Source organism: Trichechus manatus, unplaced genomic scaffold (genome assembly GCF_000243295.1).
Source record: "Trichechus manatus latirostris isolate Lorelei unplaced genomic scaffold, TriManLat1.0 scaffold00003, whole genome shotgun sequence".
Lineage (NCBI taxonomy): Eukaryota > Metazoa > Chordata > Mammalia > Sirenia > Trichechidae > Trichechus > Trichechus manatus.
Genome location: NW_004443939.1, coordinates 8,633,654 through 8,658,788, shown reverse-complemented (window position 1 = coordinate 8,658,788; position 25,135 = coordinate 8,633,654). Strand labels below are relative to the sequence as shown.

The 25,135-nt window shown below is 36.1% G+C and overlaps 1 protein-coding gene across 4 annotated transcripts in view; it reads left to right on the top strand.

Moving 5' to 3' along the window:
• Positions 1-25,135, top strand: part of DOCK7 (dedicator of cytokinesis 7) — a 288,307-nt gene that overhangs the window by 233,429 nt on the left and 29,743 nt on the right. For 3 of the 4 annotated variants that reach the window (XR_002823979.1, XM_004369004.2, XM_004369007.3), the window contains exons 35-41: positions 3,110-3,244; positions 6,009-6,161; positions 11,241-11,399; positions 12,066-12,166; positions 13,244-13,436; positions 14,865-15,008; positions 17,408-17,539. Coding sequence is in view for 2 of the 4 variants with exons in the window: in XM_004369004.2 (XP_004369061.1) it covers positions 3,110-3,244; positions 6,009-6,161; positions 11,241-11,399; positions 12,066-12,166; positions 13,244-13,436; positions 14,865-15,008; positions 17,408-17,539 (1,017 nt within the window). In the remaining 2 variants the exon portion in view is untranslated. The remainder of the gene's footprint in view (positions 1-3,109; positions 3,245-6,008; positions 6,162-11,240; positions 11,400-12,065; positions 12,167-13,243; positions 13,437-14,864; positions 15,009-17,407; positions 17,540-25,135) is intronic. The other variant, XR_002823980.1, reaches the window with a different exon arrangement.

The window sequence follows — 25,135 nt, the reverse complement described above, 5'->3', positions numbered from 1 at the left end:
TGGGTTGGGGGAAAGGATTTATTGAGCCATGTAATTTTATGTAAACATCAGTTAGTTCCTACAGTTCAGTTCCAAGCATTCTGTGATTTTGTAACTATAATTATATATTTAATCTGTTCCCACAACTTCGACTGTTTATTCTTTGTGGATGATTATAAAATCTATATCTTCCCTTAACAGTCTAGTTATGCATTTTCAAATGTCCACAGAGTGTTTATAGTTGGATGTTCTGCATCATGCTATACTGAACACGCATGTACAGCCATATAGATGGAGCTGGAATTATTCACTGTCTTCTGCATACCACAGCAGTGTTTTAGGCTCTTTATATATAATTATGTCATTTAGTAATCCTAACAGTAGTCATCTAGGTAGTATTATCCTATCAGCAAAAAGAGTGATAACTAGTATCTATTTAGTTTTTCTTGTGTCAGACACTGTTCTAAGCACTTTACAAATATTGTTTGATCATTACATGGAACTCATGCAGTTGAAACTATTAATATCCCTGTCTGGTAGATGAGAATACTGAGGTGCAGAGATATTAAATAATTGCCCCTGATCACAGTTAGTAAGCAGAAAAACTAGGATTTAAATCAATTACGGGTTTCCCCGACTATCCGAAAGTAGAGTTTTCCTCTGAAACCTTTCATAAGCTGAAATGGTGTAAAGCAAAAAGCAATTACTGTTAATTTATATGGAAAATTTTTTTGAGCATTCTCAGACCCAAAAAGTAACCTACCAAATCATACCAAATAACACATAAAACCTAAAATAACACTAGCATATAGTAAAAGCAGGAATGATATTTTAAATACACAGCCAATATAAAGCATGATAAATACACAGCCTATATAAAGTAGAACTAATGTATGTGCAGTGTAGTTTTCACTTACCAGAATCGGGAAGACAGCTAGCATACTGGAAGGCTGAGAGGTGTGGGTGGTGATTATGGCAGCCCTGATAACCTAGCTGGCAATGGCACATGGGGCTAGGTTGAAGGGCTGGGGTTCAAATCCTGCAGAAGACTTGGATTTATATGAACTGTACTATACAGTTAGAGAAATGTACAGGGGACAAGTCAAGGATGGGATCTCGCGATGCATGGTGCGTTTGAACATCGCTAGGCATTTGACTGTGGCTGAGTGGTTTAATAAGGGTGGAGAAGTTTGAAAGGAGGAGCTTGGTCAAACCGCTGTGTAAAACGGGTGCCAAACGGTCTGACAAACCCTTTGAATTAGACATTGTACCAGCATCTCAATTGCTTTGGAGGAGTGAGAACGGGTGTGGCTCTCCTGCCACATAGGGGTCGAGTGTAAACACCGCCATGAGGGAGACATCAGGCATCTGATTAACCCCCTAAACCAAAAACAAGAAAACAACCCATTGCTGTCAGGTCAATTCCAACTCATAGGGATCCTGTAGGGCAGAGTAGAACTGCTCCATAGGATTTCCAAGGAGTGGCTGGTGGATTCAAACTGTCGAAGAACAGTTCAAGCTCTTAACCATTTAAGAGTAGCTGAGCTCTTAACCACTACCTTTAACGGGACACCATGCTTTGTACACCCATCGATCCACTCAAGCAGTAGACCTTCCATTGTATCCATTACTGGATGCTGACTAAAAGAGACCACTTTGCTACTAGCAGAACCAATAGTAACTGACGTAGCTTTCGAGATTCTTTCTCTGTGTATAAATAGTATGAATGGTGGACACAAGCAAGTTCAGTGCATGCACAATGTCTTTATTTCGTTCACCGCAGTCAAAATGCTTAATTATGTCTAGTTTTACACTAAGCATAACACCCTTTTGAGCCTCTTAGGCTTTTTTGATACCTTAGGACACGTCTTGCTAATGGATGCACAAAATAAATTGAGATAAAGCACAGATTCTCACAGACACATTTCAAAGCTATGGCAGCTTGATGATGAGATGCTGAGTAGTTCCCAGGGAAGGAGCTTGACAACACTACTCTCGCTGTTTGGGGTGCACACTGCCTCTTTAATTGCTCACTGCAGAACAAAGGCTGAGTGCTATTTATGCTTTTAGTCTTTTTTCATAAAAATGAAAATCCTCTTCGGATTTCTTTCAGTTAGTGAAAACAGGTACTAACGTAAGTCTTTTGTAAAAGTGAAGTGGCATAAAGTGAAATTTTGAAAGCAGGGGATACCTGTACTGAGATCTCTTAGTTTTCAGTAAATGTGTCTCACACCTGTCCCTTTCGTTCCTTTCCACTGTTAGGTTCTTATTTCAAAGCTATTACGATGGCCATCTGCTTCATGATACTCACTCTTAATGTTTCTTACCTCCGTAATCTGTTCTGTATGTTCCTAGGAGATTTTTCTTCTTAAAATATTTCATCATTCATAACTGATTAAAATTTAAAAAATATAAAAAAATTAGTATTTCTTGATTGCCTAAAGGAAAAAAATGGGAAACTCGTCAGGCTTTCAGGACTCTTTATATTTTGGTACTCTCTTATTTGGAATAGGCCTAAGCTACTATTACAAAGAAAACAAACAAAAAAGTCAGTTCAAAATACGTAACACAAGATGGTTGCTCAAGTTTTGACCATCCTATCTGCATTTTAGTTAGTGGGAAGGAAAAAAGAGCAAGGGCAGAACATGCTCATTCCTCTAAGGACATGACCCAAGTTATACTTTTCTTTTGTTCACACCTTTTTGTAGTTGGGTTACCAACTACCCAGCTGAAACTCAGGGTTTCTATTATTAAAGGAAGAAGGAAAGCATGGTTATTGGTATACTACTGATAGTCACTGCCATAGCCACCACTCTAGTTTTTATGTCTTACCTCCAGTAATTTTCCGCATGAGCCAGGAGTCAGTCCAAATTCATTTACAGATTTTCCCAAAACACACTTTATGCCTTTTTTGCCATTGTATTCTTGCTCTTCTTTTTCTCACATTCAAACCCTATCCATTCTTCCCCCTCTCCCTCTTTTCTTCTCTTACCTAAATCCTGCTGAGTTCCTTCTCCTTGAAGTCCTTCTGGATATTATCTTTGTTCTATTTATTTGTTTATAAGTGCTGTATCTCCCTAACCAAACTGCAGGTATGTCTCCATTTTATTTTATTGTTTTTAAATTACAGACAGTTTCTGTAACAGAATCCAAAGAGAGCATCCTTGGTGGGGTGCTAAAAGTGCTACTACATAGCATGGCCTGTAACCAAAGTGCAGTTTATCTACAACACTGTTTTGCTACACAGAGAGCCCTGGTCTCAAAGGTAAGTTATTTCATGCCTGCAGTCTTGTCAGACTTTATTTCTTTATTAACATTGTCTAAGATCATTTGACACATTCATTGGTTAATATACCTGTAATTAAAAGTTAAATAATAACCTAATACCCTTGATTTTTCTTTGCTTCTCTATTAATGTCAGTTGGTTGGACTTTTTTTTTTTTTTAATTTGGATCATCTTTAACCAGTTTCTGATTTAAAAAAAAATAGTTTTGATGTGGAGAAGAGCCTGAAATTAATAGCTAAATTTAAATATGGAGCCTTCTCTTGTTTTCCCTTTACCTTGTTCTGTCATTCCTTGTTAACTTGATTTATCAAGAATTCAGTGTTTTAACAGTATGTACTGGGGAAGCCAGCACACCTTGTACAAGGAAATGTCATGGAAGCTCCATAGACACTTCCAGACTCCCTGAGGGACTAAATTGCTGGGCGGAGGGCTGTGGGGACCATGGTCTTGGGGAACATCTAGCTCAACTGGCATAACACAATTTATAAAGACAATGTTCTACATTCTACCTTGGTGAGTAGCATCTAGGGTCTTAAAAGCCTGTGAGCAGCCATCTAAGATACTCCACTGGTCTCACCCTTTCGGGAGCAAGGGAGAATGAAGAGAACAGGATACAAGGAAAAGATTAGTTCAAAGGACTAATGGACCATAGCTACCATGGCATCCACTAGACTGAGTCCAGTACAGCTAGATGGTGTCCGGCTACCACCACTGACTGCTCTGACCTGGATCACAACAGAGGGTCCTGGACAGAGCTGGAAAAGGATGTAGAACAAAATTCTAACTCACAAAAAAAGACCAGATTTACTGGCCTGACAAACTGGAGAAACCCCAAGAGTATGGCCCCCGGACACCCTTTTAGCTCAGTGGTGAAGTCACTCCTGAAGTTCACCGTCCGGGGATTGGACAGCCTCATAAAACAAAACAGGACTAATGAGGCACAGCAGTCCAGAAACAAGGACTAGAAGGCAAGAGGGGACAGGAAAGCTGGTGATAGTGAACCCAGGGTTGAGAAGGGACCGTGTTGACATGTCGTGGGGTTATTAACAATTGTTATAGGGCAATATGTGTACTAACTGTTTAATGAGAAACTGTTTGTTCTGTAAACCTTCATCTAAGTTACAGAAAAAAAAAATACATCTATATGAGATCAAATTGACAACAGCAACTCAAAAGGTTTGATGGGAAGCCTAGGGGGTAGTGAGTTGAAGATAATGGTGATGGAATAATTTGGAAAAGGATAGTGAGAATAGCAGCACAACTGGAAGAATGTAATTGATGTCACTGAATTGTACATGTAGAAACTTTTGAAATGGTGTAACTTTGGCTATGTATATTTTCACCAAAAAAAAAAAAAAGGTCCTCTAGGGTCAAGAAGGGAGAGTGTCGACATGTTGTGGGATTGTTAACCAGTGTCATAAAACAATGCATGTACTCTTTAATGAGAAACTATTTGTTCTGTAAACCTTCATCTAAAGTACAGTATAAATAAATAAAAAGAATTCAGTATCTAAGCATAACAGTTGGTCTCTATTTGCCTGGAGCAGTAGAGAAGGAAAGAGAGTCAGGAATAGGAGGACGAAATGGAATGTGTGGCTAATTGCCTCCATGAACAGCTAGCTGCCTCCTTTGCCATGAGATCAGAAGAACTGGATGGTGCCCAGCTACCATTACTGAACATTTTGATCAAAGATTCTATAGTGGAATCCTGATCAAAAGGGGGAAAATGGAGAGCAGAATTTCAAATTCTCATGGACTCTAGACTTTCTGGAGCCATGGAGGCTAGATGAACCCCTGAAACTATTGCCCTGGGATAATCTTTAAACTTTAAGCCAAAAATATCCTCTAAAGTCTTCTTGAAACCGAACAGTAGATTAGCTTAACTAGTAAAAAATGTCTGCCTTGCGTATTATGCTCTTTTAAGACTTAGCTATCTATATGGGATCAAATTGACAATAGAAACTCGAAAGATTAGATAAGAATTCTAGGGGGCAGTAAGTTTATGTTAATGGGGGCTGAACAACTCAAAGAAGGGTGAGAATGATTGCACTACTGGAAGAATATAATCAGTGTCACTGAATTGTACATGTAGAAATTGTCGAATTGGTGTATGTTTTGCTGTGTATGTTTCTGACAACAACAACAAAATAAAACTTAAAAACAAATTCAGTATGTAAGTAGTTCATCACTTTGAAATTAACTTACCTTGCAGTGAATGAAAAAAAAAGCTACTTGTGTTTGTTCAACTGCTTCAAATATTTACTTCCTATGTTTGTTTTCCCTTGGAAATACATGTTTTTTAAATCTTGAAGGTAACTATTTCATCTTAATCATCCTATAAGATGGAATGCAGAGCTGTTGATTAAACTTATCCAATGAAAATAACTTACATACTATGTTGTAATAATAGAAAACATGTTGTATTTATTTATGTTGAGTACTGTACTAAGTGTTTTATACATGTTACCTAATCTAAGCTTCACGACAACCCCATATAGATAATATTAGGCCCATTTTGTGGATGAGAAAACTTGCTCAGTCATACTAGCTAGTAAGTGGCATAATCAGTATTTAACCCAGACTGTCTGGCTCTGTGAGCTATACTATCAACCATTAGTTAAATTGTTGTTTAACCATTCTTTTTATTTCTGGGCTGTCCTAACAAATCTTTAGGTCAGGTTGTATTAACACATCTCTGGAACTTTTACTATACAAATTCAATGTTGGTGTTATTTCTTTACAGTTCCCTGAACTCTTGTTTGAGGAAGAGACAGAACAATGTGCTGATTTATGTCTCCGGCTTCTCCGACACTGTAGCAGTAGTATCAGTACGATACGGTCACATGCCAGTGCCTCACTTTACCTACTAATGAGACAGAACTTCGAGATTGGAAATGTAAGTATTTTATAATGAGTTTGACTCTCTGGATTCATGATGCAATATAATTTCTGCAGATATATGTTAAATAGTTTTCTTTGGGGGCATGAAATTTTTTTGTATTATCTTGAATCTAATCTTAGACTTGGTAGCTCTCAATCTATAGGTATCTTCAAAGGTTCAAATCTCTTCATTTTTCATCTTGTACTAAAAATAACATATAGTAATCTAGATTTAGAATATAAATGTACTTCGAAATATTTTAGATTTTGATTATCATCCCTACGTAAAAAGAAAGTAATAACAAGGAAAATTAAAGGTTTGGATATCTTAGTTTGATACCACTTTATAATTTTATGTCATAGTCTTTGAAGAGTTCCATTTTTTAAAGTTTTTCATCAGTTATTATAGTCACATATTGTATTTTCTTAACTTTTTAAATCACATGTTTAATTCATTTATTTTTATCACTTTATTATTATTATTATTTATATAAGTATGTTAGGGTATGAATTGACCTTGGAGTACTACTTTTAATATCTCATTGGTTCTGATGTGTAATATTTTCAGTATTCTTGTTTTGCAGAAATTTTGTAATTTCAGATTGTATTTTGTTTTTCCTCTTTTGTACTGTTGGAGTGTATGTATGTGTGTCCGTATGTTTGTGAGTCCAAACATATGATCAGTTTCTTAATGAATGTTCCACAAGCACTTAAAAAGAAAGGGATATTCTTTAATAGAGTGCTTGCTGAGTTAAACATATATCAAACAAATATATTTTATTAATTATGTTATTCAGTTTTTCTATATCCTTTATTATTTTTGTTCCACTTGGTGGACTGAGGGAGGTGAATTAAAGCCTACACGTGGGTTTATCTATTTTTACTTAAGCTCTTATACGATGTCTTGATATTCATAAGTATTAGTATGTTGTTTATTGATATTTATAACTATAATATCTTCTTAGGAATTATTCTCCTTTAGAATTAAAAAGGACACTTCTTGGTTTCATTTGAAACTCTTTGTTTTGGCTTGAATTCCACCTTGTATGATATTAAGTTCTTGACTTCTGCTTTCTTTGTAATTTGATCTTGCTCAGTTACCTTTGCTCATTTTTTTATTTTTGACTTTTTTGATTCATTTTATTTTAGGTGTTCCTCTCATATACAACATAGAATTGAGTTTTGCTTTGTGATCCAGTCTGAAAGTTGACTCAAACTTGTTCATGCTTGTTATATCAGATATCTTTTGAGTTTTGTCCCCCTCACCCCTTTTTTAAAAAATTTATGGTTATTTTCATCTAGCACTATATTGTCTGTTTATCTTTTTTTTTTGAGTGTAGTTTTTATCATATTTAGGAGAGTTTATATTTTTATTTTAATGATTACCTTCTAATTTTATGTATTACTCCTGGTCCTCTGTTTCTTAGGCCATGCATCCTCAATGGGGGCAATATTGCCCCCAAGTGGGGAAATCCTAGATCTTGGGATGTGGAAAAAAGTCTTAGATATTATAATGGTTTGTGGCCTTCTGTGTGGTATGGAATCACCTTCCAAAAAGCAGTCTGGCCTTTTGGTCTTGGTTCCTGAGACTCTTGAGCGTTTGTTACTTTTGCCTGGTCTGACTCGGGAGCTCTGCCCAATAATTGACAAGGAGTACAACCTTTGCCTGGCCTGGCTAGGGAGCCCTGGCTAGTAATTGACAAGTAGCCTGCCCAGTAACTGACAAAGGAGCATGAGGACTGGCTTATGAGTAGCCCTGGAGCGCAGAGGCTCAGATGGGGCTTCCAGGTTGTTGAGAGCCGGGAATGCATCCTTTAGGACACAGAGGCTCTACGCTGGAAACCCTCCCAGACTCAGTTAAGACCTGTATAGGAGCAGAGCTGAGAGCTGCACTGAGAAGGCAGGACTGAGAGAAGAGAGGACAGAGCAGAGCTGTCCTGACTGAGAGAAGAACTATTCATGGGCTGAGAGTTGTACTGGGTGGTGGTGGTGGCTGGGAGAAGGCAACGGAGCATTTCTGCTCAAGAGAGATATCATGGAGCATTTCCTGACTGAAGAGTTTCCTGGTTGGTGAGAGTAAACATCTGTTCTTGGGAAAGTAAGCGTGTGTTCCTTTGAGATGTCAAGGGTTTGTACTGGAAACCCTCCCAGGGCCTCATTGTGTGCATTTCTTCCTTTATATCCTTTTCTGTTATATTAAAGTTGTTATACTAGGTATGGTGTTTCAGTGAGCTCTATGAGTCATTTTAGTGAATTACTAGACCTAAAGGGAGTAGTGGGACTGGCTGGTCTGAAGTGCCGGGAGTCATGCAGCTGGCACTCATTGACCTAGCCCCAGGTGACTAGGGATGAGATAGAAGAACTGCATGGGCAGCTGAAGTCTGAACTGGCCAGGGAACAGAAGCTAAGATTTCCAAACGACACGTGCCAAATGGGATATGTTATCCACCACACAACTTGGTGTCAATAGTGGTGATCTTAGTCTCCCTGGACTGGTTTACACAATTGGCACTGTAAGCAGGATAGGATAGTTGATTGCAGATTCCTACATGACCCATATACCTTTCTGTATAACAAAATCTCAGGCCTATCTGAGAAAATTTCATTTTTTTGTATTTATATCTCCTTTTGGGTTTTACAGAGCCCTGGTGGCACAGTGGTTAAGAGCTATGGCTGCTAACCAAAAGGTTGGCAGTTCGAATCCACCAGCCACTCCTTGGAAACCCTGTGGAAGGCAGTTCTACTCTGTCCGATAGGGTTGCTATGAGTCAGAAGCGACTCGACAGCAACAGGTTTTGGTTTGATTGGATTTTATTGGGTATCACTTGAGTAGCATTGACATTGAGTTCATAGAAGATAAACAAAATGTATACAAAATTCAGGCTATAGAACTGTGGTGACTAGATAGCTGTGATGGGAAGACTTTCAATCTATTGCTTGATCTTGAAGTCACATGGCAAGAGGTGGTCTGCTTGTGCCTTTTGTCTGTCATTGGCTACCTTGTGGATGCTGTTTATGTTTGATCCTGAGTGCTTTTGTGTGTTACTTGGGATTTGAAAATTCAGTAAAAGTAGTTTCTATTTTATTATAAATTATTCTGCAAAATTATTCAGCCCATCATTAATTATGTCAAGTATTGAAATGAAAAAATGTCCACAGTATCTAAATGAATATCTAGCAGCTGGTTAAGTTAAAACTTATTTTCTCATATTAAGCAAAAATTAAGTTAAATATAGCACAGAGAAGAATAGCTTATGTATTCAGTGATGTATTTTCAAAAGAGGAGATGCTTGAAGTAAAGATGAAGAATTATCCAATCAGATGGATAAGTAGGTGTGTAGAGCTTTCTAGGGAAAGGAAATAGTATATGCATAATTGGAAAGGCATGGAGGAAAGAGAAGAAAATAAGCAAACACAGAGAGACACTTCACAAAACTTCTTGGTGGTTTGTTAATGGCTGTGAGAGATGAAGTTGTAATTGAAAAGGCCTAGACTGTAAGCTGTCTGAGGGCAGATACTTATTTTGTTTATCACTGTACTCTTAGTTCCCACCATATAGTTTGACGAATATACTGGGTTGAATTTTATCCTCAAAGCTATGGAGAGCCATTGGAGTATTTTAAGGAGAGGAGCAATGTGTTCAGATTTACATTTTACAAAAATTTCCTGGGTGCTAGGTGGAAGATATACCTTGAGGGTTACAAGAAAAGGCAGGGAGATTGATTAGGAAGTTATTACAGTAATTCAACTAAGAAATGATAAGTGTGTAAAGTAAGACAGTGGCACTGGGAATGAGAAAAGGCAGATTGGAACAGATTAGGGGATGGCATGAGTTAGATACATGGTATGAATTATGAGAGAGGAGAAGGAGTATGGGATGACTCCTAGATTTTTGGCCTGAGTGACTGCACGAATAGTGTTACCATTTATTTAGATAATCGATAGGAAGAGAAGATAAGGTATTTTTGACATGTTGAATTTGACATACCCATGAGACATCCGTAAGGTTTTCAGTGGCTGATTTTCAGAAATAGATCACCAGGCCTGTCTTCCTAGTCTGTGTTAGTCTGGAAGCTCTGCCGAAACCTGTTCACCAGGGGTGACCCTGCTGGTACTTGAAATACCAGTGGTATAGCTTCCAGCATCATAGTGACATGCAAGCCATCACAGTATGACAAACTGACAGATGGGTGCCTTAAAATCGAGAAAAAATGTTGAAGTTGTCAGAGATTTCATTCTGTGTGGATCAGTAGTCAGCATCCATGGAAGCAGCAGTAAAGAAATAAAATAATATATTGCATTGGGAAAATCTGTTGTAACAGACCTCTTTAAAGTTCTAAAAAGCAAAGATGTCACTTTGATAACTAAGGTACCCCTGACCCAAGCCAGGGTCTTTTCAGTCACCTCATATGCATACAAAAGAGGGCAATGAGAAAGGAAGATAGGAGAAGAATTGATGCATTTGAATTGTAGTGTTGGCGAAGAATATTGAATATACCATGGACTGCCAGAAGAACAAACAAATCAGTCATAGAAGAAATGCAACCAGAATGCTTTTTAGAAGTAAGATGGCAAGACTTTAGCTCACTTACTTGGGACACATCATCAGGAAAGAGCAATCTCTAGAAAAGGACATTATGATTGGTAAAGTAGAGGTTCAGTCAAAACAAGGCAAACCCTCAATGAGGTGGATTGACACAGTAGCCACAACAATAGACTCAAACATACCAGTGATCATGAGGATGGCACAGGACCAGGCAACGTTTTGTTCTGTTATATGTAAGGTCACTGTGAGTCGGAGGTGACTGGATGGCAACAAACAACAGCATGAGACATCTAGTTGGAGCTAGAGAGTAAAATATAGTAGCTGGAGCTTTAGAGAGAAATAGGAGCTGAAGACATAGACATGTATATGAAGGCAAAGGATGGATGAAGCCACTTAGAGTATATCAAGTGAAAAGAGAAGGGCTTTTTTGGGGAGTAGCATATTATTCACAGCAAAATTCTAATTCTTACGTCCTCTAAAAAATAAGATTTGAATATTCTTTAAGTTTTTCTTATTTTAAATATTGACCTGACAATTTCTCTGTTACAGAACTTTGCCAGGGTTAAAATGCAGGTAACCATGTCACTTTCCTCCTTGGTGGGCACATCTCAGAATTTTAATGAAGAATTCTTAAGACGTTCTCTAAAGACTATATTGACATATGCTGAAGAAGATCTGGAATTGAGGGAAACAACATTTCCTGATCAGGTCAGAAATGCTACTTTCTAGATAATTAATTGAAACAGACTTAATAGGCACTTTCCAGATTGTTAAATCAAACTTTGGTTTTTATTGGAGGTTTCTGTATTTCTTTGTCAGTCCACATACTGTGCTATAGATAAGACTGAATCTTTTTTTTTTTTAAATAAGGAATCCTTCCTTCTTGGAATAGTTAGTATCTTTGGTGTTTAATTTTTTGCATTTGTAACAAGTAGAACAGTAGACTTTGTCAGTATAGACAAACATAGATTTATGATAAACCTTATTACTACTTATTAATCACACAGTAATTTGCCTTAAAAAATTAAAGTTTCTACAATCTATCTTTTAGTAAAACAGAAATATAGCAGAAAATTTTTCTTGTGTGCTCTTTTCTTATATCGCCTATATCCCTGTGTTTTATTTCTATTTATGGTTCTACTTGTTTTCAGATAAGAGAACTGAGAAAACATAGTCTGTTGGGACATTCATATAGAGTTTACTACCCTTTACTTACTGTATCCCAACATACTCATGCTTTGTAGAACTGTATTAATATCATATTATTTGTCTTGAAAACTTCAGATGCTTATCTGAAATATCTCCCAAATTAATATAGTGATTGTGAACGAAAGACAATTTAAGAACATTTTTTTCTGTAATTCTCTGCTGCAGGTCCAAGATTTGGTTTTCAATCTCCATATGATTCTTTCTGATACTGTTAAAATGAAGGAGCACCAGGAGGATCCTGAAATGTTGATTGATCTAATGTACAGGTAGCATTTGTTTTATTCACTTATACCTTATATAATGGGCTTATAGTAAGACGTAAGGAAAAATTTGATGAAAAACAATAGAAACACAAAAGTTATTTAAGGATTTTTCTAATGCAACATTGAAACATCAAAATATACTTTTCCCAGACTGCTTTTCCAGATCCTCTGTGCTACTTCTTTTAAGAATTATGCATAAACTATTCAATATATTTACTAATTATCAAAAACAAGAGGATTTTTAAAAATCATAACACATATTTAAACTCTGGCTTCCTGGGCTCCAGAGTTATTACAAGGGCCACAAGACCATATTTTAAATGTAAAAATCAGTCTTTTAAGAAGAAAATATAGTATATTCATGTTTTAACATAACATTAATTTGCCTGATTTTAAATATAGTTATGCCTAGAGGATAATGGTTTTAGATATTGAGAAATCTAATTCCTTTTGTTCCTTGACAGGTGTAAGTAAAACTTGATAATTATTCTTTGCCATATGACTCTGTTTTCACAATTTTGGGGCTCATTAAAAGCATAAGTGAAACAATTTGTTCTCTTTATAATAAAGATTATCTGATAAATCTATCTTTTTGTAAGTCTCCCTTTTTTTCCTTTAGTATAAAACTTCTCTGTATTTTCATGATGAAAACAGAAATTCCCATAGTTTTTCCCTGACTGTTTCCTTAGTGGTCAGAGTTTAATATTGCATGTCTCTTTTTAGCTTGTTTTTATTGTTTGCTTTTTCAAAACTGATACTATCTATTCGATGGGCCTACTATTATTTCTCTAGGCATACTCAAAGACATTTTCATACCACTCAGAAACTTGCCTTAATAGTTTATATGCAATAAACCTTTCTGGTTAAACACTGAGCAAGCTATCTAAACTCCCTGTCAGCTTGGGAAAACCAAAAAAACCAAACCCATTGCCATCGAGTCAGTTCTGACTTATAGCGACCCTATAGGACAGAGTAGAACTGCCCCACAGGGTTTCCAAGGAGCGGGTGGTGGATTCGAACTGCCAAACTTTTGGTTAGCAGCCAAATGCTTTAATTGAGAAAAATTTCTGTTCTAATTAGAATTGCCAAAGGCTACCAGACCTCGCCAGATCTGCGGTTGACCTGGTTGCAGAACATGGCTGGCAAACATTCTGAACGAAGCAATCATGCTGAAGCTGCACAGTGTCTAGTCCACTCAGCAGCCCTTGTTGCTGAATATTTGAGCATGCTGGAAGACCGGAAATATCTTCCTGTGGGATGTGTAACCTTTCAGGTAGGAATCTGCCAGATGTACATTTAATCAAGGTATGTTCTTTTTTGGTTTTGACTTTTTCTCACTGGTGGGTTAGATTCATTCAATTGTAAGGAAAACAAAGACTTCAGGTGATATTTCACAAGATTAATTAACATTTCACTATTGTTAATAAAATTTTAAAGAGTACTCCTTGTTAATTCTCTTTCAAGTTTCATACCTCTGAATTATCAGTGCCATGTATAAGTATTCTCTGTGCAATTACTGCTTCGTAATCAGTTATGGATTTTATAGCATCTATAAAAAGGTATTACATTCAAAATACTGAGAATCAGAATACAATAGAGACTCTTAATTGGCTTTGACTTAATCCGCACACCAGATAAACCAACATTCTCCATTCCCCGTATAAAATATACTAACACCATGACTCAACAGATGATCGATTGCTCCCTAGTAAATTTACCCACATACCTCTGATCCCACTAATTGAATTCTTTGCTTGCCTAGAACAGTTATTCTTTTCTCCAAAAGCTATTAATGCCAAGTTTGGGAAATTACAAAATTTAATGAAATATTATGTCAAGTGATGAAATCTATGAGTACAGAAAGAAAGCGAGTTGTTATAGAGTTATAGAGTCTTTGCAAAACATTCAAGAAACTGAATTGAATTCAATTTCTTGAATGTTTTGCAAAGACTCTATGAGTCTCCAGATGATAGCTGTTGAATTAATTTCGGGCAGGGCAAATGTGAAAAGCTGCGGAGAAGACTCCTAAAAATCTAGGGGAATTTAAGTTTTCACTCTGTTTTAGAGAAACCAAGACTGGAAATCTTAAATAAAGCTTGCGTTATGGTTATTTACTCTGGAAAAATTACATGAAACTCTGATCTACCCATACACAAGGAAGAGGCCTTAGACCTACCTCAAAAATTGACAAATGACAAATAGCTACTATAAATGTTTAGGTTAAAATATTTAAGGTATGTGTGTATCATGTCTGTTCTAGAAATAATTGCTGATCCCAAGCTCATTAGGACTTTTACTATACCTGAGATTTTTGTTTGTTTGTTTGGGTTTTTTTTTTTTTTTCCATTAACTTTATGTATAATTTTAGGCAAGCCAAGAGACCATTTTTGTACTTTAATTTCCCTCATTGAGAAGATAAGTAGATCAAAAGAAAGAAAACTCCTTAAATCTTCTTTGATATCCTATATCATATCACTGTTTTTCTTAGTATCTCGCAACTTTTTATTAATGGAAAAGTTGCCTGGCCAATGTTGTTGCCATTTGCTGATTCATCTTTTACTTTTACATCAACTAGCATTATTATCATTATTTTTTAACCTAAACTGAGAGCCATAATTTATCTTCAGTTACTTCTTCCTATACATTTTTTCATGCTAGGAGATTATTGCTGTTTCACAACCTTTTCAACTTTTTCCCCTAGAATATTTCATCTAATGTTTTAGAAGAGTCTGCAGTCTCAGATGATGTGGTTTCTCCGGATGAAGAAGGTATCTGCTCTGGAAAGTACTTTACTGAGTCAGGACTTGTGGGATTGCTGGAACAAGCAGCTGCTTCTTTCTCTATGGTAGATGACTCTTGTTAATTCTCCTTCCACAGTTTCATACCTCTGAATTATCAGTGACAGATGTATTTATGCTCTGTGCCTTATGACCCTGCTTTGCCATTAAGATACTTCTCTGAGTACCTTAAGTTCCTTTCTAAGTTCATCATTTCTTACAGCTTTTTATCTTAATAAGCTACCACGTCCCCCAGTATTTCTGATTTACTTGTTTATTGAATAGCACTTATCTGCAACAGGTATTTTTTTGGTTCACAAAATTTTACCACCAAACATTTTCTAAAACTTTTAAGTTAAAAAACAAAACAGAAAAACTCTGGGTGATTTAGGTTCCTGTTTGGATAGACTAACATGGCTCTAGAAATAGAGCTTGTCCACTGGATGAAAGAGAGGATTTTCTTTTGAGTATGTTGCCCTGGTACCCAGGAAAGGTAGGCCACTCATCCCATTGCTTGCATATCTACCCTATTAGGTAGGTATTGAGGCCTGGAGCTTACTATCAGGAGCTTAATGAACTGTATCCTGAACCCTTGTCTGACCTTCTCTACCATGCCACAACCCTTGTTCCCTCCTCATCTGTATGTAATGAAGGGAAGCAGTCGGGTGGAGCCTAGGCAAGCTGTTTATTGGAGGAAGGAAAGATATGCAGTGCTTACCTCCTTGAACCATGATACCTCCTTTCTTTAACTTTTATGATGCATGTTTAGTGTCACAGCAACAGGTTTAGGAGACACTGAGGTTCATATAGGATAAGAGGGATGCTTGAGGAATGTACAATGCTGCCCTCCTTCTCCATTGTGCTACTACTGGAAATGGGTTCTTTCTTCCCCCTGGTCTTACCCCTAGCCTGCAGTATATTGGTTAACAGCATAGATTTGGAAGCCATACTGCCAAAGTTCAAATCCTGCCTCTGCTACCGTAGTAACTATGTCACTTTGGGCACAAGTTACTTAACTTATTGGTGCCTAACTTTTCTGATCTGTTAAATGTAACTAGAAATAGTACCTACCTCCCAGGATTGTTGTCAGAATTAAATGAGTTAATATATAAAAAGTGCTTATCACAGTGCCTGACTTCAAGTATGTGCTGTGTGTTTTTTCCATCATCTTCATCATTGTTGTCACTTAGAACCAGCCCATTTAAATGTCATGATTCTGAGGCCCTAAACGTGTTTTTTTCTAGACTTAAAATGTTAGATATTGGTACTCTTTAAAGTTTCTTGCCTCTCAGGACCTTGACTCTCCCAGTTTCTCCCCTAGATTCCTGCTCGAGTTTTAACTTAACTTGTCTGAACTAACAGGAGAAAATACCTTTTTTGCTGTTTATGGAATATTTTAATAAACGTACAGTTTATGTTAATGTGTATAATTTTGACAATTCAGAGTGGTGAATTTACATTGGGAGACACTATTCTATATTATAGAATGCACTTAGCTGCTAACTGAAAGCTTGGTGGTTCACGTCCACCCAGAGGAGTCTTGGAAAAAAGTCCTAGCAAGCTACTTCCAAAAAAATCAACCGTTAAAAACCATATGGAACACAGTTCTACTCTGACACACATGAGGTCACCATGTCGGAGTTGACTCGATGGCAACTGGTGGTTTATAATTGTGGATTGCATTATTTTTCAATTAATCTATTTAATGTTAATGAAAATAATTACTGGGGCCTTTTAGTTACACTAAGTATATTTCACTATTGCAGCTACATTATGGCTTAAATTTATTTCTGTGACCTGACTGGGAAATAAAAGGACCATATGGTGGCTTCCTTGGGAAAATATGTTTGCTAATTTGTGAGGCAATGAGAACTCCATGACTTCTGGAAAACATCTTTTTCTTCCCTCACTACATCCCTCTCCATTATTAAGAATAAGGGAATGCAGCAGTAATACAAACACATCTGGTCCACAACAACCATTGGCCAACTCAAAACCTCCTCATGGTTAGATAAAGATCAGTGATTTTTCCACAGGAGATTTCATAAGTTGAGGAATGTCTGTACCAATTTATTAGTTCAGAAAAGTAAATGATTTTGGTTTCCTAGGAGGCCACAGGTTATATCTAATTATAGTAGTGTGGGTATTTATGACTATTGTAATAATTGGATTTCTTTTATTCCTCTGCTTAGAATTGGTCTCTGTAAAAATTTATATACGTACATAAGTATGTACACACACACACACATCCATCCATACAGAGAACAATACGTTATGCAAACTTTTTTGTTAAGGCTTAATAAATTAAAAATTGTTAGTGTTGCCACATTTTATTTATTTTTTGTCCTATTGGAAAAGCTTCAGTAGTATTGTCTTAGGAGAAATATTGTGAATTTATAAATTGTAATTATTTTACTTTCTTACTGATACAAAACAAAGCAACGTCTTATAAAAACTATTCTTATAGGCTGGCATGTATGAAGCAGTTAACGAGGTTTACAAAGTACTGATTCCTATTCATGAAGCTAATCGGGATGCAAAGAAACTATCAACGATTCATGGTAAACTTCAAGAAGCATTCAGCAAAATTGTTCATCAGGTAATGATTCCAATTTATAGCTTCAGTATAAATGGAAAAAAACTCTAAAAGCATGAATGTTGCTTTTATTGATGTCAAACTATGAGATGACCATTTTAATCAGGTTACAGATAAGCAATGTCAGAATGATGATTTATGGCCAAAGCAAGGCTGATTAATAAAAAATGGATCTACTTATGGTAAATTATGATCATCATAAACTTCCCACATAGCCTCCCGCTCCCCTGCCCCTTTTTAAAAATGACTACCAAAACCCACTGCCATTGAGTCAATTCCAGCTCATAGTAACCTTGTAGTTAGTAAATTTTAAAAAATTGTAAGTTATTTTTTTGTTTCACAGCGTTAGTTATAATTCTGACTCTGATTTTTAAATTAATTTCTATTCTTTTGCTGCCCCAAAGTTTTAATATTTAAGTTAACTTTTTATTAAATGATATGAAAGTTTATAAACTAATATTTTTAATGAATTCAACTGAATTTTAACTGTTTTTCATAGGTGTTTGCATTCAGTTGTCCTTTGATATATATTTAATATGAAAAAACATCTAGTGAAAATAATGAATAAAAAGGTTGCCTCCGTATATTTGATTATAATGATATGATCTCAGTGCTTACTTGATTTTTATAGTTCATTATGGAATCCGCATATTATCATCAAAATTACAATGAAATCAAACTGGTTTAAAAATGAAGCAGGTTATTAGCAATTGATTTCCCTGAAACTAGATCCTTGACTCCATCGAAATACTCTGAAATATCCTGTTGAGCCTTCTCTTTCTCTACTATCCCCTTCCCTGTGCTCCTGCTGCCGTTATCTAAGAAGGAGGTGGAGTACTGATTATCCATCTCCGTATTCACTATTAGTCCTACTTTATTGTCTCTCAACTTGACTTCCCCTTTCTTGCCATGGATTCATTGGTGGCGTAGTGGTTAAGAGCTACGGTTGCTAACCAAAGGGTCAGCAGTTCGAATCCACCAGGTGCTCCTTGGAAACTGTATGGGGCAGTTCTACTCTGTCTTGTAGGGTTGCTATGAGTCAGAATCAACTCCACGGCAACAGGTGATGGGTTTTTCTTGCCGTGGGCTAAGTTTGTTCTACAAGAATTGATATAATCTGGAAAACTTCAACAATCTTAAAATAGGATTACTATAGTGTTAAGCCAGAATTTTATTTTCATCCACTAAAATATTGAAGTTGCAAAAGACTTGTTAGTTTTCATGATCATAACAGATGGGTCTTTTTATAATCAGCTGTATGTATACTGTCAAAGAAACCTCATCCAGCCTGTATACCTTTAAATGGAAAAGTTATACACGTAAGATCTGGAACATCTAGAGCTATTAGTTTCTAAGAAACTTCCATTCATTTGTGTTAATGGCACTTGAGCAAAATTGCAATTTGTATTCCAATTTAACCTGGGTAGGTCAGTGAAGTGCAGTTCGTCTTAGTTAGAGATCTAATGTAGAAACAGAAGTGGAACAAGCAGCTGGCTCTTTCCTCAAAATTTGTATTAACACTTATTAAAGCATTTTAATGGCAAAATTTTAGCTACAGGTAGTCCTCAGATTACAAACAAGATCCATTCCTAAGTCTGTCTTTAAGTGGAATTTGTAGGTAAGTCGGAACAGGTACCTATGGTTCTTATTTAGCATCAGTTAGTCAAATGTTTGTCTTAGTATATAGTATATATTTTACCTTTCTATGCATATAAAATACTTAGGAAGCATTTCCAGACTACGCAGTGTTTTCATGTGCATCACAAAGTAGTACATGGCATTTGTTATTACGAACCATTGTATTTAACTCAGAAGTTTTAGTATAATAGGCTTTATGGCAGTCTGTTCTTAAGTACGAGTTGTCCGTAAGTCAGACGTTTGTAACCCGGGAACTGCCTGTACTACATTTGGAATTAAAAATTTATAAAATCATGGGTTTTAAATGAAAGAATATCATGTTTGAAGTATCCTGGTAACTTTTATTCATGGAGAGTAATTCGTGGTATATGGTGCCTTACACTACTGAACTTCCTTTGGCCTTTTTTTGTTCTTTTTAAACAGTTTTTTTTTTTTTTATGACTTGCCCTTTTTTTACTTTTTATTATACAGAGTACTGGCTGGGAGGTAGGTAATGTTTTAGTTAGTTAAAGACACTAATAGACTGATTTGATCAGATTTCTTATGCCAATGCTTTGCCCACATGTGCTAGCTGTGGGCATTCTGTTGCTATCTGCTATCAACCGAATTCATTAACCAAAGAAATTTTGTTAAAATACTGTAAGTTATTTTAAGAAATTTATTATTAAGAAGTTGTAGGCAGTGCATGGAAATCGACATGTTACACTAATGAGATTCTTTGGTAAATGAGCCACTTTGTCATCACTCTAGTTTGTTTTTATCCTTTAAAGCATTTTCTTTCATCAACATTTACACACAGATTTCTTTTTTTTAACCATATTGTTTCACCTCATTTTACAGAGGTCGATTTATGTGTTATTGCTCAGAGGTGCAAATAGAAAATACTGTACTTCATCTAATCTAAGATGCCATCAGTTGTAAGACGTACAATTATAAGTAGCTCTAAAAAAAGAAAAAAGAAAGAAAAAAAGTCCTGTGTGTTAAACCAGTACATCATTTTAGCTGAAAGATGAATACTAATTACAGAGATATTAAAATGTGGCCCAAAATTGTGCATCTTAGAATTGATAAAATACTGTGTTAATTTGCATTTACTTTACTTTACCTTGAGTATAAGCACTGCTAAGAAAAAAAGAAGTTCACTCTTGTCATTTAAATTTTGTTGGGGGAGGGCGTGAAGAACTTCAGAGAATTTGAAATTTAATTTAACTTCGTATTATGACAGTTTTTAAAATATACTGTAGTTTAATGAAGACTGTGTGTGCTTTCTTTTATGTAGTAGGCTCTGGAAAAGTTCTATATAAATTAAATCTTATTTGAAAAATACCAGTAGATTACTATTATTTTAAATTTTTCTGTAAGGGGAAAGAATTGTATAAAACATGCCTTATTTTAATGAGGTAAAGCAAGGTTGTTAATAAATCAGGTTTGTTTAAAGCTAGGTATATTTGTGAAGTTGTCTGCTTTGCCTCTCACTTTTCAGTTAGGCTTATCGTGATTAAACACCTTAGGCTTTCTCTATCTGGTTTTCATTGAAATCCTTATTTGGGGTCCCAAAGAGAAAAGCTTAGGAATAGGAGCCCTGGTGGTGCAGTGGTTAAGAGCTAGGCTGCTAACCAAAAAAGTCAGCTGTTCGAATCCACCAGCTGCTCCTTGGAAACCCTTTGGGGGCAGTTCTGCTCTGTCCTATAGGATCGCTGTGAGTTGGAATCGACTCAGTGGCAATGGGTTTGGTTTTTTGTTTTGTTTTGTTTTGTTTTTGGTATTGAGTTTTCTTCCATTTCTGAGTTAGTACCCACCTTTTGCTTTTCTTCCGATGAAGCCAGTACTTTTATATCTATCTTAATTCTCCAGATTAAATGTGTGACATTATTAATATCTAAGCACTTGTTTCTATGGCCCAATGAAGATATTTCTAAAGAGACTTGCCACAATTTCCTATGAGTGAAAACGTTCCTTATGGATTTCCTAACATGAAATGGAATTAGCTGAGAATTAGGCATAAAAGAATATATTGAAACCTCTGAGCAGTTTATTATTAGTCTGCTTGATGCTAAATCGACCCCTGAAAGGTATACTTTTCACTGGTATGACATTAATATCATTCTGTCATCATGTGTATTGCATGGTAAAAGTTGCACAGACTTTATTTTCTTATTTGTATTGGTGTCACTATCTTTTACTGGACCTTTAGCTTTGTAGCTTCTAAATTTGTTGCACGCTTGTATTTTGCTTTTCCCTTGTAAAACTTTAATGGATGCTTGCATTTTAAAAATGTGTTTGCTACCATTTGCTGCTTATTTGTTTTGAAATTTCCCTAATTAAAATGCTTTCTGTTTTCTCTTCTCTTGCCCCTGGTTGCTGACCCTACTCCCTACTTTTACTATTGTCTATTGTGGTAAGTTCCTACCTTGTGAATATTTTTCTTTTTGACTCTTTGTGAACTCCAGTAATTTCATTTTATCTAAAAGCTATGCCAGCTAATTTCATAGGATTCTCATAAAACCCTCACTGGATTGAAATCTAGTGAGGATAATTTATTCATTGTAGAAAGGCTCCTTGAATTGATAACTCCCTCTCTGACTATAGGAAAAGCCTTTTTGGGCTTATATAATAGCAATGTATTTATTTTTCATTATGCTTCTTGATTTGGTACAAATTATTTGTGTTGGCAAAGCTTTGTAGGCGTGTGTATGTGTGCGTGTGTGCGTATGCGCGCTCCCGCAAAAGATAACTCTAAAACTTGATGCTTACCAACTTGGTAAGTTATTTACCATGCAAAATAAACAGATCATGAACCCTTCATGAATCATGGTAACTGTTATTTGCTCTGCCAGTTTCAGTTTCTTAATAACTGTTTAGTGTTCATTTTTATTTTCTCTTTATTAAAAGCCCTTTTGTTTTGCTTGAAATAATACGAATTAAAGTATATTTTAATCATTTCTTTCTTATGACTGCATTTTTAATTATTTTTGGAAAAAAGGCAAAAATGTTGAATTTCTACATGGAAATTTTTATAACCATTTCACAATTTGTGTATGTATTTTTTGTTTTAAAAGATACATTTATCTGTTTATCAAATAGTGATTAATTTTGTAATCAGAAGTAGACTAATGCAAGTTTAGGTTTTTCGGAAAAATTAGTCCCCAAACATTGATAACCTAGAATCACATGATACTTTCTTTTTTTTTTTTTTCGGTAAAGGATTACAGCATGTTTCTTTAAGGGCAATACTACCACCCTAGTAGACATGTCTTGCAGTCTCCAGAAAGGCTAGAGAAGATGAGCTTAGCTTTGTTGATCTTAACTCTCTTCTGAGTAATTAAAGAAATGTGGGGTACCCTAACTTTTGAGATTGCAGTCATGCAAAATGACTAGATCTTATCTCTTGTCATTGGACTGGATGGACATGAGTATCAACCAATATGTTGGTTTTTATGTGAACAGAAATACTAGCCATACTTCTGGCTCACTGGCCTCTGTTGAATTCTTACATGCTTTAGTCAATACTAAAGCTGAGTGAGATAAAATAACTCATCCAAGCAAGTAAAAAGTAGAGCAGAATTAGAAACAGCAAATTAAAATGGGGGTTGAGGGACTCTGAAATCAAGGCATGAAAAAAAAATTCCAAGAGGGTAGAGCACAATCTAGGATCCTTGGTGGTGCAGTGGTTGAGTGCTGGCTGCTGACTGAAAAGTTGGTGGTTCAAACCCACCAGCTACTTCGTGGGAGAAAAGACCAGGTGATCTGCTCCTGTAAAGATTACAGCCTAGGAAACCCTATGGGGCAGTTCTACTCTGTCCTGTAGGTTCACTGTGAGTCGGAATTGACTCGATGGCACACAACAAGAGCATAATCAAAACAAGTATTTTGAGGCACTTGCGTGGAAAAATGTGATATTCTAAAGAAGAAATTAGAACACTGTAGGTATAAAACAGCCACAAATCTTTACCCCAGGAAGAAGTTAGATCTGAAGAAAGCTAAGGAAAACACAGTAAGTAGGAAGAATCTTATTATATCCAGGAAGAGATACTTTCTACTGTTTGATGACTCCCTGATAATTGGTATACACCCATGACTGAGCACTTGATGAGATATACCATACAACTGATTGTGTTCTGCCCCTTTGAGGAGAAAAAGAAATATATAGAGAGTAAACATTTACTACGTAGAAGATTTACTAAACACAATTTTTTCCCCCTGGACTGGGACATATTATAGTAAAAATTGAACTTCAGATAAGAAGTGGAGTAGGATATATCTTAGAAGAATATGTTTGGTAGGTAAACCACCAACCTGATCTTTATACTGGAATATACAGGAAGGAGATGCAAACATGCAGAAATAATTACAGTAGAGAACAATACTGTGATATAGAGAAAGACAAAGAACATAGGGAAGGAGGTACCCCGTAATTCTCAAGGAAATTCTCAAGGAAAAACATCAGAGAGGTGGAAGATGGTTTGAGGAATCATACTAAATGTCATAGTGTTTGTATACCAGTATATAGTGTATGGAAAACATACCGCTTAACTAAGAGCCTAGACTCAGGTGTCAAGTATACTGGGGTTTGACTCCCATCTCCAACAATTACCAACAATGTGACCTTGGACAAGTTACATTTTCTCATCTACAAAATGAGGATGAAAATAATGGTACTTATCTCACAGGGTTGTGACACGAATTGATACAGTGTATGTAAAGTGGTTAGCCGATGTCTGGCATGTAGTAAGTACTGAAAAAATGTTGGAGATCATTATTTTTGTTGTTACTATGATGATTATTGTTATCATCATTATTATTATCATTACTATTACGTAAAATCTTTAACACAGTTTGGTTAATAAAATCTAATGTGTGTTATATTCCCAAGTTGGGATCTACGACTAATAATGAAGCGATAAAGGTGGATGTGCTCTTTAAGAGGAATAGCTCTACAAGTAGGGAAGGGAGGGTTCCCTATGTGTAAAACTACTATGCCTACTTGGAAATCAGTTAACTTGAAGAAGGCATAGTGGAAATCATTTGGATGAGGATAAACGAAGTTATAGAAATGATGTCATTGTGGACATATATAACTAGCCTAACAGAATGTTTCTTACTAAAATAAACATTACAAAACTAGAACAGATTTAAGATGTATTTGTCATAAGAGACTTCAGCAATTTAGAGACGTGCTAAGTGGATTTACTTGTCTGGGACGAGTTTCATTGCCCAGAAGATTGTGGAAGCAATAAGTAGAACTGTTGGCAAAGAATAATGTGGATGTAGGAGTGATGGGAAGTTTAGAAAGAATTTATAACAGCAAAGCAAAGTAATACTAAAAAAAACATGAACTAGATTTAGGAAAGAGGATTTTTCTTTTCCTTTAATTCGAAGGAAAAAAAGCTATCCTGTGGTTGAAAACTGAAGAAGAAATAAAAAAGAAGCTCTATTTTTCTAGAAGGCATGGCTATGTGATTATGCTTTTATGAACTGGATAGGGCCAGTAGTTTCATGCTAGAGAACTTTTTCTCAGTTGAAAATAAATTTACTGAAACTCTTAGCCTTCCCTAGCCTTATCCCCTGCCACTTCCTCCCTCACAGTGCACACACACATGTTCATTTTAAATTCCAGTAGTGTCAGACTCCTCTCTGACCTTATCTCCTCCTATTCTCCCCCTTGGTTACTCTGCTTCAGTCACACTGGCCACCTTCCTGTTCCTCAGACACACCTAGGCAGTCTCCTGCCTTAGGGCCTTTACACTGGCTGTTTGCTTTGCCTGGAATGCACCTCCTCCAGATGCTCATGAATAACTAACTCTCTCACCTCCAAGTCTTCTTGATGAGACTTGTCCTGATCACCTTCTTTTAAATATTGCTACCTCCACCCAGGCCTCCCGATCTACCTTACACACACACACACACACACACACACACACACACACACACACACACACACACACACACACACACACACAC